Raw genomic sequence first — 10,919 nt, 5'->3', positions numbered from 1 at the left:
AATGTCATGATACGGTCTTTCGCTCTTAGATCGATGACACAAGGGGGACGACCCTGTACCGATAAGAGGCAAGCCCGGAGAAGAGGGGATGCGATGCGGGAGGTATCCCCAGTGCGCGTGCGCTCGCTCTGTTCATTTCTGGAGAACCAATAAGTGACTCATGTGCAATTAGTCGCCTTCGGCCAGGCCCTGCGGCTTATTGTGTTCTCCGTGTTCACGTTCAATTATAGCAACCCTCCGCCCATCATGTTTTTCCGATCTCCGACAAGTCTGTATTAGGTAAATTCCAAATTTACATCATAAGAATTGTGTGTGCTCTCGGATTGGAGCGAGAACACGATAAACGAGGATGGGTAGGAGCCTGAGAACACCCAGGCAAATCTCCCGGCCCACGCCGGGTTCCACCCCTCCTGTACCACCGTCGCGCACCACAAATGCAGTCTCCGAGTCAGCTCCTCGCCAAGCTGCTTCTAGTCTTCGGGCTCGGGTGTGACACTTCATTCAGTCACCTATGAGGCTCCTGACAGAGGTGCTCGCTTGTTGGTTTCAGGCGTCGTGGTTCTCGTCTACAACTGCACCTTCAAATTCTTCCACCTATGATGCGTGGGTCGCACGATACACTCAGACCTCGACGCTCAGATGGAGCAGCAAGTACTGTCGTCCAAGCCGACTCAGAGGCCCGCACTCACTCGCACCTTCATTTCAATCATAGTGCATGAGAGGAAGAGACGAGCAGTCAAACGGAACCCGCCAAGCATAGAGCACGTCGACCAAATCAAGCCGAGTTGAGTAGTAAATGCCAGTACATTGTGCCAGTCCAACCCTGTTCGAACACTGACTGAATGCAAGCAGATATGCGACTCATACTCAGCTGTTATATGATACATCGGGATACATGTACATCGGAGCTTATATTTATCTAAAACACAGAACTCATCCCCAGAGGTTCAAGACCTGCGCGGGCAAATGATCCACGTAACGCCCGCCCTGAACGGGCGTGCTCGCCAGGATCTGGCCAATCTCCGTGAGCTCGGCGGCGGTCAGCGTGATATCCGCCGCGGCCAGGTTCTCGAGGTTGCGCGTCTTGACCCTGCGGGGCGAGGAGCACACCATCAGTCGCGATGCTACGTCGCAGGAGGAAGAGCGGGAAGGTACTTACGACGAGCCGGGGATGGGGACGACGTGGTCGCCGAGGGACGAGACCCAGGCGAGCGCGAGCTGCGCAGGGGTGACACCCTTGCGCGCTGCGAGCGCCTTGGCGGCGTCAACGAGCGCGGTGTTGTGCGCGAGCTCGGCCTCCTGGAAGCGGGTCAACATGCGGCGCATGTCTTTCTCTGTGCAGCATTTCGGAGCATCAGCGCACGGACGGCGGTGCAGACGGCATGTTGCGACATACCGGACAGGTCGGCTGGGCTCGTGATGGTCCCGGTGAGGAAGCCACGCCCGAGGGGACTGATGGTTGGGTGAGCGGCGACATAGAGAATGGATGTCAGTGGATACATACGAGTACGCGGCGACGACGATCCCGAGCTCCTTGGCCGTGGCGATAACCTTCTTAGTCTCTTCCTCGTAAGACCACAAGCTGACCTCGATCTCCACAATGCTGATCGGCGTGATCTGAAAAGGCGCAGTCAGCTTTCGGCCGTCTCCGGAGCATCAATCAAATATGCTCACCGCATGCGCCTTGCGCAGAGTCGCAGCACTGCACTCAGACATGCCAATGTGCTGGAAGTGACCCTCGTTCTTCAACGCGATGAGGGTGGCAAGCGCGTCCTCGAGCGGGACGTCGGGGGGAACCCGCGCACACTCGAACAGGTCCATCTTCTTCGTCCCGCCGAGCTGCACGTTGATATCCAGCACCCCAGCCCGGAGGTTCTCAGCGCTACAGAGCACGTCCATTTTAGACTAAGATAGACGAAGGATGGTGGAAGAGAGGCGCACGAGGAGTCGGGCACCATGTGCCCGGGTTTCAGGCCGCCCTTGACGGAAATGAAGGTCCTGTCCGCGTACTCGGGGTACTTGGCGTAGAAACGCGCGAGGAGTTGCAGGTTCGCAGGGCCCAGGTTCGGGCCATAGAAGTGCCCTGCGCGGACGCAGTGGCTAGGTGAGCACACGAGAGTCGCAGGAAGGGACAGAGACGAAACTGACCGCTGTTGAGGAGCATCTTCACGCCGGCGGGCATGGCGTCGACGCCGGCCTTGATCGCCTCGAACGCGTCTTCGTCAGCGAGTGGGCGGTCTTCGGCGCGCCACCTGAGTACGAAACGGCACACTGTCAGTCGTGGACGTATTACGAGTGGATGAGAACATTGGAGGCTCACGTCATCATCATGAGACCGTGCTGAACGACGAGGAATGGTTGTCAGCGTCGATGGACATAACACTCCGTGAAAAGTTGAGCACTTACCCCGATCTTGCCGATGGTAGTGGCCGAGGCGCCAGAGCCAATAGTAGCTGTCTTGGGAGACATGGTAGCGTGTTGTAAAATGCCGGAAGTGTTTCTGTGGAGAGGAGGGTTGGAGTCGAGGGTTCTGGTGGACGTTGGGCGAGCTCGAGCTCTTATGTACCACTTACCGTCGATACATCCCGGTCGGGAGATACGACTCAGCATGTGCGCATGTGCGTGCCTTGCGCTGACAGCCGGGACGTCCTGCCGAAGCGTGATGAACGAAGCTACCCAGCGCACGCTCAGATAGAATTGTGGGTAGGCCAGCCAAAACCCCAAGACTTGAAACGGTTGAATCCCGAATCCCGATCGGCATACTTCAGCATGCGTGGCACCATCGATACCATCAAATCGACAGCCGGGGAAACGTGTACACCTCCTTCAACCGGCACTGTCTTCTGCAGGAGGAGTCGTACCGTGTACGTAGCTCGGAGGAGAAGTGGGTCACTCGCCGTAACCAAGCCTATGCTGGAAGTGGACCGGAGCTTCAGTCGAGTTGTTTGTAGTGCAGAAAATGATAGCGACATACACCAATCTTGCATGTAGTGAGGGCGGGATCGCCACATCCGACTTTGACGGCACCGGAAGGCATTGCAGTATGGGAAATTCTGTTCAGCTGCGGGGATGCCGGACTCGTGGTGAAAGCTGGACCCCTGTGCACGAGTAGTGTATGTATGCCCTTACGACGCACCTACATTGGTCCTGTCGTGCATTGGTTGGATCGTCCGCATGACTTCAATTTTATATGCACGTAAATGATCCGACGAGGGCGAAGTACAGCGGCACACTGGGTTTAACTTGAACTTGTCACCGTGAAGTTGCCAGACCAGCGGGCGCCTGAAAGTGATTACGTATAAACAACGACACCGTGGCTGAAGCGCTGAACGTCGAAGGTCTCGTCCCTGGGAACGAGACCATCAAGTCGAAGCCGAACGTCGAGACCCGACCTGTAACAAAACTATGATCAAGCAACTCGATATAATTTAATCTTGACTCTGGAGATTGCTAATGGTTTGAGTTTGTTGCGAGCGTAGCGATCAATTCAGTGCTTAGGGCGTGAGTACTAGTAAACATAAGTCAACTACATCGTGGCAGTGTAGTGCGTTGCTTCTAGTACCGGTCCACCTAGATTCCGATGCCGCCGTGTTCTCTGCGCATGTGAGCGTACACGCCCCCACGCCCCCACCGCTGTCGACGTCCCCGGACGTCTTCATGCAGACCCAGCACATGTCCCTCGCGTACGTCATGTGGTTGTACCCCCAGGTCCGCCCCGCACCCGGGGCACGCCTTGATCCCGTTCTGCTCCCTTCACTCGCGGAACGCTGCGTGGCTCCCAGAGGCGTCGTCCCGGTGCTCCGCGCACGACAAGCCTGTGTGATGCTCGACGTGGCGCGCCGCGCAGACGCGTGCGGCGCACTATTGGCAGCGCACGCGCGTCGGGACCGTACGCGCGCACGGACACGCGCGGGACCGGCGCGCCCTGTGCGTCGCGTGCTGCGCGCCCGGCGCGTCGAGCTCGGCGCGGAGCGCGACGTATTGCGCGGGCGGCAGCGCGTACTTGACCGCGTGCACGGGCTCAAGGAAGACCTGGCTGTTGCGGAGGAAGGGCTGCTGCGTGCCGTGGAGGTTTGCGACGGCGCGCGCAGCCGCGGCGGGGTCCGCGAACTGCGCGAAGGCGACGAGCTTCGCCGACGGCTTCTTGTGCGCCTGCGGGGAGGGCTCGATGGGCTCGAAGGACTCGAGGGGCCCCGCGCGGGCGAGGAGGTCGTGGAGCCGCCGCTCTGCGCCCGCGCGCTCGAATCTGGGGTTGCAGGGCACGGCTGAACCGCTGGATGTGAGGTGCGTCGGCGTCGAGGTTGATCTCCACGGGGAAGTTCCTCGTCTGGTTCCGTGTCGGGGTTTGGAATGAGGCGCGAACGGGGTGCCCGTCGAACGGCTCCCCGTTGATGCGCGCGGCCTCCGTCTTGGCCCGTGCGATCGAGGAGTAGTGCGTCCAGGCGATGCGCGTGGGCGCGTACCGGCTGAGCTTGACCTTGGTGCTCTGCAGGACTGCCTTTCCGCTCTCCCGCGCGCGCAGGTCGAGCCGTGCGGTGGGGTGGCAAGGCTCAGCGATGTCGACGATCTCGGCGGCGGCGCGCGAGGCATCGAAGGCGTTGAGGTACTCGATGCGGGCCGACCCTCGAGAGTGGGTGTCACGCGCGGGAGTGAGGATGCAGGTCTTGAGGTCACCGCAGCGTTCCACCAGGGCGATGAGCCGGGAGTGTGAAGTGGAAGCGGGTAGGTTGTGGACGAGAACGACACAAGACTCAAAGCTGGTTACGATGCTCTCGATTGTTGGGCGTAGAGATGAAGGGTGCCAGAAGGGACGTGTTTCCCCTTTGTTGCATCGACCTTGCGCGTAAAACCTGCAAGACTCAAAGCCAGGAAATTGAGGCGCCGGGTTTATATCTTCAGACTTCGACACAGGGTTCTCGAGTCATCGTCAACTTCGGCTTTGTATCGACCCAGCGACTCTGGAACACTCACCTCGAATGGATCCCCCCCGTCCTACAACATTGCGAAACTCGGGGAACGGGGGAGCGAGTCGAGCTGACTTGGTCACCTGAGGGTGTGTTTGTGTATGACCATAAGGTCAGGCGTCCCCTGCCGAGCATAATCCTCGAGCAAGCAAGCAAAGACGGTGGGGCGGGCCAAGCCCGTGGCATGTGATGCTCCTCCGCCGCCCTAGTACTTACTTTCCTACGATGCCCGTGTTAACCCCCCCCCTCCTACGCCACGACCCCCCTGTATACACCGCGTTCTATTGCACGTCCTTCTCTGCTCTCCAGAAGAGACAACAACAACCAAAAAAAGATGGATCGCGGACATGGGCGAAGCGCCTAGCGCTCAGAGTACCGTCCGCGCGGCGAAACACTGACGACTTTAGGGAGGCTGGCTCAGAAAGGTCATGGACGAATCGATAAAGCTTGTCAGTGTGCATGCTAGCTGGTGGGGATACATCTCGTCGAGCGGACTGTCCAGGGTATAGCCTACACGTGCAGCGACCCCGGGTATCATGATCAGGTGCCTCCAATGTCCATAAATACGGCCCTGGACGCGCATCGTACACACCGGCCACCTGTGCGGCGCGGGCTCCAGGTACACTGAATGAGGGAGCATGCGGATCCCCAATCTCCGCATTCCCTCCACCGCCCTGCGCCCTGCGCCCGGGGCTCTGACACTCCGAGGGGCCCGGAGGCTGGGCGGAGGGCGCATAGCCCCGAGGCTAGCTAGATCGGCACCGTGCGGCGTGAGGGATGAACGCGGCTGGAAACGGAGGGTGGGGCACGGGACCCCGAGGCCCGCGCTCGGCGGACGGGCGGCCTACACCTCTGAGCCGCGCCGGCTGTCGGGCCCGTACGGCGGCGCGCCCTTGACCTCCTCCGAGGGGCGGTAGGCGTACGCTTCGGCGGCGCCGGTGGCGGACTCGAATGTCTGCAGGTGGATCGCGCGGTCGTTCGGGGTGATCTTGGGGCTGCCCGCGGAGCGGATCGTGCTCGACTGGCCGGTCTGTGCGAGGGGCGCAAGAGGAGGTGAGGGGCCGTGGGCAGGGAGCGGGTGGGGTAGGGGAGGACGCACGGAGTGGGAGCGGCCCGTCGCGGCCTGCATGGAGGAGAGCACGGTGGACAGGTTGCTCTTAAGCGCCGTGCGCGCGTTGAGGCTCGCGAGGAGCGAGTTCGCGTAGACTGCGCGGGCGGGCGTCAGCGTGGACGCGGGGCGCACGGTCGGGCGCACGCACGGTTTCCGATGACGGCGTACACGCCGATGTACGCGAACCCGACCCGGTCGATGTAGTGGTTCTGCAGGCAGGGGGTCAGCTTCGCTCGCGACATCCCGCACCGCACCGCCCCATCACAGCACAGCCCCCAGACGCAAATCCGCGCGCGAAGGCAGGGAACCGGGGGGCGGTCCGCGGAAGAAGGAAGGAAGCGGGAAGTGGGCAGTGAATCAACGCACCAAGATGATCACCGCGACATCAGCCAGGCTGCCATCAGCGCACGGGCATCAGCGGACGGGCCCCACACAAAGCAAGTAACGTCGCGAAGCGTGATGGCGTGCTCAGCACTCACACAGTGATCGCCCCCACTTGAATGGCGTAGAACATGAGCAGGTTGATTATCCGGTTTGTTCTGGCCGGCACGTGAGCGGGGGTCGAGGGTGCACGCTGAACTGAGGGCTCACCGCGAGAACCCGGTGCGGGTCCGGCTGAGGAGGAAGACGAGGCATGCGGCAATTGCGACGTCGGTTGCAATCGCGGTGGCGAGCGCGAACGGAGCGAGGACCTGTTAACAGGGAGACCACACAGATGGGTGAGTGGGCAAGAACGGCGAAGTTGTAGACCCACAGTCTGAGCCCCACCGGTGTAGTCATTGATGTTCGTCGCCTGAGCACTACAAATGCGGTGTGAGTGCTGTTCTAGGCATGGCCTGGACGCCGTGTATGAAAGGTACTGACAGATTGACGAAGGTCGCTGCGGGCGCGTTTAATACTGGAAAGATGTAGAGGAGTCATAGGGCGTACCGGTACCCATGCCGAAGTTCCAGAAGGTGAGGACGACCTGTGGCGATGAATGGAGCCAATGGTGATGGGAGCAAGTCAGAGTACTTACCACAAGGCCGGTTAGGACTGGGCGCATCCATCCCACACTGACTAAGACACGGTCAGATCGTTCGGCAGGTCTAGGACTGGATGCATACACATATAGATACGCCACGCGAAGTAGAGATGGCCAAATAGCTCGCCAATGTTCTATGCGTAACGTGCGTTCAGGATGTGGAGAGGGCACTGGGTTTGAAACCACTTACGGTGGTGATGACAATTGACTGATGTGATTGTGGGAATAAATATTAGTACCCCAGCGAAGATGGAGCGGAGGATGGGCTGACTGACACTCAAACTCCTACACAAGTGAAGAAGAGTTTTATCGATAAATGGAAGGGTGGAATTTGACAGAAGAGGCGCACCATACGATTCCTTGCAGGCCAAGGACGTTGCCCCAGTTCAGGACGAGGTAGTAATAGACGGCGTGGGCGGTAAATGTCGACCGAATAAACTCGATAGCTCTGCAGGACGCGATGAGCGGACGGCACAAGGAGGCACGGATAGATATCACGTACACAACACAGAAGACCTGAAAAATGAACGGATGGTGAGGGGAGAGGTAGCAATGGGGGCTGAGAGGAACAGACCATGAGCTTGATCCATTTGGGATCCTCCGGGAAGCTGTTGTAGTAGAACCATGCCTGAAGGACGGTAGCGCCGAGGAGGCTGAAAGAAGACGTAAAGGTGAGACAGTAAGCGGATGGAAGAGGGCGGGGACTAACCCCATGGATGCCAAGCTGCCGATGTACGCGGCACCAAACGTGTTGTGGATGTCGACGAGGGGAGTGCCGGGTGGCAAGATCGGGAAGGCATCCATGATGGAGGCGTGGTTGACGAGGTCAGGGTCGCGGGGGAGGAGACTAGCGGGCTTAGCAAGGGGGACGGGGGAAGGCCGGCGGATGACGCGGGCTTTGAGTATTACTTATAGCTGGGAGGCGTCTCAGGGATTGGCGCATCGCGATTGCCGTTAAACTTATTACGACCAGGAGCGCGTGGTGGCCGCTCTTTCTCGGCGCCCCGGACGGATGGCGGAGTCGAGGCCGGACACCTGCCAGCTGGTGGTTGCCAAGATGGGCTAGACGGACAGAATATCAGTCGGGAACGTCGCCGGTAGTGATACCTCGCTCGGCCTCGATATCGCTCATCAGAGTGTTGTGCAAGCGGCGGGCGCTGATCCGCCCCGCACTGGACGACCGCTGCCTCTTGCGGCGCCCGTTCCTTGTTCTCGAGCTCGTCCTGGCCGGGTCTTCGCGAGATCTTCCTCGTCGGACATTGATCCTCGCCACGCTGCCATCCCCGCGGAACTTTGGTCTCATATATACCTCCGTCCTCAGTCACACGAATGTCCCATGTAAGCTTCTTTCAAACATGTTCCATGTCCACCTTCAGGCACGATGACCTTTTCGCCGCCCATGGCCCACGCTGAGCTTTCCGCGCCCCGTCGCTGCCTGCTTCGGCGTGCGGACCCCCGACTTGGTCCTCTTTCCAATCTCTCCGCCGGCGGGACGCGCCTTTGAGGGTGGCAAGATCGCTCGCATCATCTTTTGCAATCACCGAAGCCCTCCAAGCGCCCACCGCTTCCCCGCCCTCCACGCTCACCACGGCATGCTCCCCAACCCTCCTCTCCTCCCGCGCGAACCCACCCCTCCGCCCCTCAAACTTAGCCGTCTCTCCCCACCGCCTTCCCCCAGCCCCTGCCCTCCCCGACCATGTCCTCCGAGCCCTACACCGAGTCCTGGCGCGACGGCCCGCTCGCCACCAAATTCTACACCCGGCTCTACCTCCCGCCCGCCGGCGTCGCCCCCGTCGCCGTCCTCACCTTCGTCCACGGCTACATCGAGCACGTCGGCCGCTACACCGCCGCGCACGCCGCGTGGGCCGCCGCCGGCGTCGCCGTGTTCGCCTACGACATGCGTGGCTTCGGCCGCACCGCGCTCGGCGACGCCCGCAGCCCGGCCAGCCAGTACGGCAAGACGGGCGGCGTGCGCGAGCGCACGATGGAGTCGACTGGGCGGTGCGCGCCGCGCGCGCCGCGGTCCCGGGCGTCCCTGCCTTCCTCATGGGCCACTCCATGGTGCGTTTCTCCCGTTGTGTGCGCGTCGCGCGGCGCAAGGGCCGGCGAACGCGTTGCTGACCGCACGCGTAGGGCGGCGGGCTCGCGCTCAGCTTCGTCACGCGCGGCGCGGACACGCCCCCGGAGCAGAAGGAGACGATTGCCGGCCTCGCGGCGTGATCGCGTCCAGCCCGCTCGTGGGGGTCGCCCGCCGCCACCAGCCGTACATCGTCCGCAAGCTCGCCGTCCTCCTTGGGAAGCTCGCTCCGAACGCGGTCATCAAGACGCCTGTGCAGGACAAGGTGCGTCGCGTCCGCGTTGCCTGTGCCATCTCTGGACTGAGCGGGAATCGTCTCCCCGCAGGACCTCTCGCATGACGAGAATGTCGGCCCCGATAGCTTGAAGGACCCGTACATCAAAGGTTACGGCAGGCTTGAGGGCCTCATTGACATGATTCACCGGGTGGGTCGTGCTGACGCTTGATTGCGTCTTCCTGATTGACATCGCTTGTGCAGGGCGAGGTTCTCATCTGGGAGGGTTACAAGTTGTGGCCTTCAGACGATTTACCGGTGAGCCATACACCCATTACAAGATACAAAACACCCGAAGCTCACTTTCCTTGCTTAGGTCCTCATCCTCCACGGTACAGCCGACCAAGTGAACGCGTTCCCGCCGACGAAGAAGTTCTTCGAGATGCTCCAGGCGCCCAACAAAGAGTTCATCGTTTACGAGGTACGGGTCGCTTCTCTCCCCGCGCGCCCGCGACCACTCTTGCTGATCCGACGTGGTACGTGTCGCAGAACATGATGCACGACCTCATGACAGAGCCCGAGATCAAGGAAAAGTACTTCCAGGACTGCCTCTCCTGGGTCCAGAAGCACCTGTCCCCTCCCGCAGCTCCCGCGGGACCCGCCTCGGATTCAACCGCGCCGGCCGTCTGAGCTGGGGCTGCAGCAGCGGCTCGTCTAGTTTCTATGATACCCTGTTGGACGGGAGGTTCGTGTGGCCTGTATTGTCAATGGTATACCAGGATTGTTTGTACTGCTGCATTTTTTCTTGTCGTTGACTTGCAGAACGCGTTCGGCCCCAGGCTGGTGATGCCGTGTGATCTGCATGCAGTTATGCTATGCTCTGCGCGGCGCCTTCGAAATTCGTGAAGATGCGTCGGGTGGTATTGGACCTGGATGAGCAAGCCCGACGAATCCTATTTTCGTATGGGACCCAGCATCAGATAGCAAACCCTGGCCGCCTTCGCGCCGCTGGCGAAACGGGGCTCGATCCCTGGTTTCACCCGTGCGACCTTGGGGCTCGTTCTGCGCCGAGAACAGAAAAGGCTTCATGTGCCTCCCACCAGAAGTTCCATCGGAACGCAGTCGTGGTCGACCAAAAGGTGGTGCCCGTGCCCTCGACATCCCCGAGACCAGACCACCTCGACCCGCTTGCCGAGTACTTCGATCACCTTCTGGGCTCGATCGTGGCGAAAAAAGCAGTGCCGCCGTCATTGGACCCAATCCAGGGGGCGGGCCGGGGCTTTCCGGCCGGCCCCCGCCTCGTCCGATCGAGTTCTCCGACAGAGATTCCAGGTTCTATCTGTCAGGCCTTCAGGACCGGCCCCCGAGGGACTGAGGAGGTTCGGAGGCCGACGGCGAGTTGCGCGACGGCGCGGGATAGCGTCGCGCGGACAGCAGATGGAGCGGCTGCGCCGCTGGTCATGAATGGGCGGATCGCAGCACTCAGGCCTCGCTGGGCCTCATGCATACTGCCAACTGGTGTCCGCGCG

General features: G+C 60.8%; 3 protein-coding genes across 3 annotated transcripts; 1 reads left to right on the top strand and 2 right to left on the bottom strand.

Annotated features, from left to right (window-relative positions):
• Window positions 1–933: 933 nt before the first annotated feature.
• BXZ73DRAFT_45213 (aldo/keto reductase) lies at window positions 934–2,469 on the bottom strand (the record flags this gene model as incomplete). The annotated part of the gene is made up of 9 exons (XM_048019467.1): window positions 934–1,090; window positions 1,160–1,334; window positions 1,397–1,452; window positions 1,505–1,617; window positions 1,675–1,882; window positions 1,942–2,083; window positions 2,149–2,252; window positions 2,321–2,340; window positions 2,407–2,469. The coding sequence occupies 9 exons, from the start codon at window positions 2,467–2,469 to the stop codon at window positions 934–936; spliced, it is 1,038 nt and encodes a 345-aa protein (XP_047878971.1).
• A 1,392-nt stretch (window positions 2,470–3,861) lies between these two features.
• Window positions 3,862–7,903, bottom strand: BXZ73DRAFT_100434 (uncharacterized protein; the record flags this gene model as incomplete). The annotated part of the gene is made up of 19 exons (XM_048014573.1): window positions 3,862–4,226; window positions 4,264–4,915; window positions 5,815–5,994; window positions 6,064–6,170; window positions 6,224–6,284; window positions 6,442–6,469; window positions 6,555–6,614; window positions 6,667–6,767; window positions 6,830–6,875; window positions 6,940–6,955; window positions 7,006–7,042; window positions 7,094–7,134; window positions 7,182–7,233; window positions 7,290–7,307; window positions 7,375–7,384; window positions 7,449–7,547; window positions 7,602–7,615; window positions 7,674–7,752; window positions 7,809–7,903. 19 exons carry the CDS (start codon window positions 7,901–7,903, stop codon window positions 3,862–3,864), a joined length of 2,061 nt encoding a protein of 686 aa, XP_047878970.1.
• An 892-nt stretch (window positions 7,904–8,795) lies between these two features.
• Window positions 8,796–10,080, top strand: BXZ73DRAFT_100433 (lysophospholipase; the record flags this gene model as incomplete). Its single annotated transcript, XM_048014572.1, has 6 exons — window positions 8,796–9,100; window positions 9,330–9,441; window positions 9,503–9,601; window positions 9,655–9,708; window positions 9,767–9,871; window positions 9,940–10,080. The coding sequence occupies 6 exons, from the start codon at window positions 8,796–8,798 to the stop codon at window positions 10,078–10,080; spliced, it is 816 nt and encodes a 271-aa protein (XP_047878969.1).
• Between the last annotated feature and the right edge of the window lie 839 nt (window positions 10,081–10,919).

The sequence above is a fragment of the Epithele typhae genome (assembly GCF_022376455.1).
Source record: "Epithele typhae strain CBS 203.58 chromosome Unknown BXZ73scaffold_17, whole genome shotgun sequence".
Lineage (NCBI taxonomy): Eukaryota > Fungi > Basidiomycota > Agaricomycetes > Polyporales > Epitheliaceae > Epithele > Epithele typhae.
This window is presented reverse-complemented; position numbering and strand designations above follow the sequence as displayed.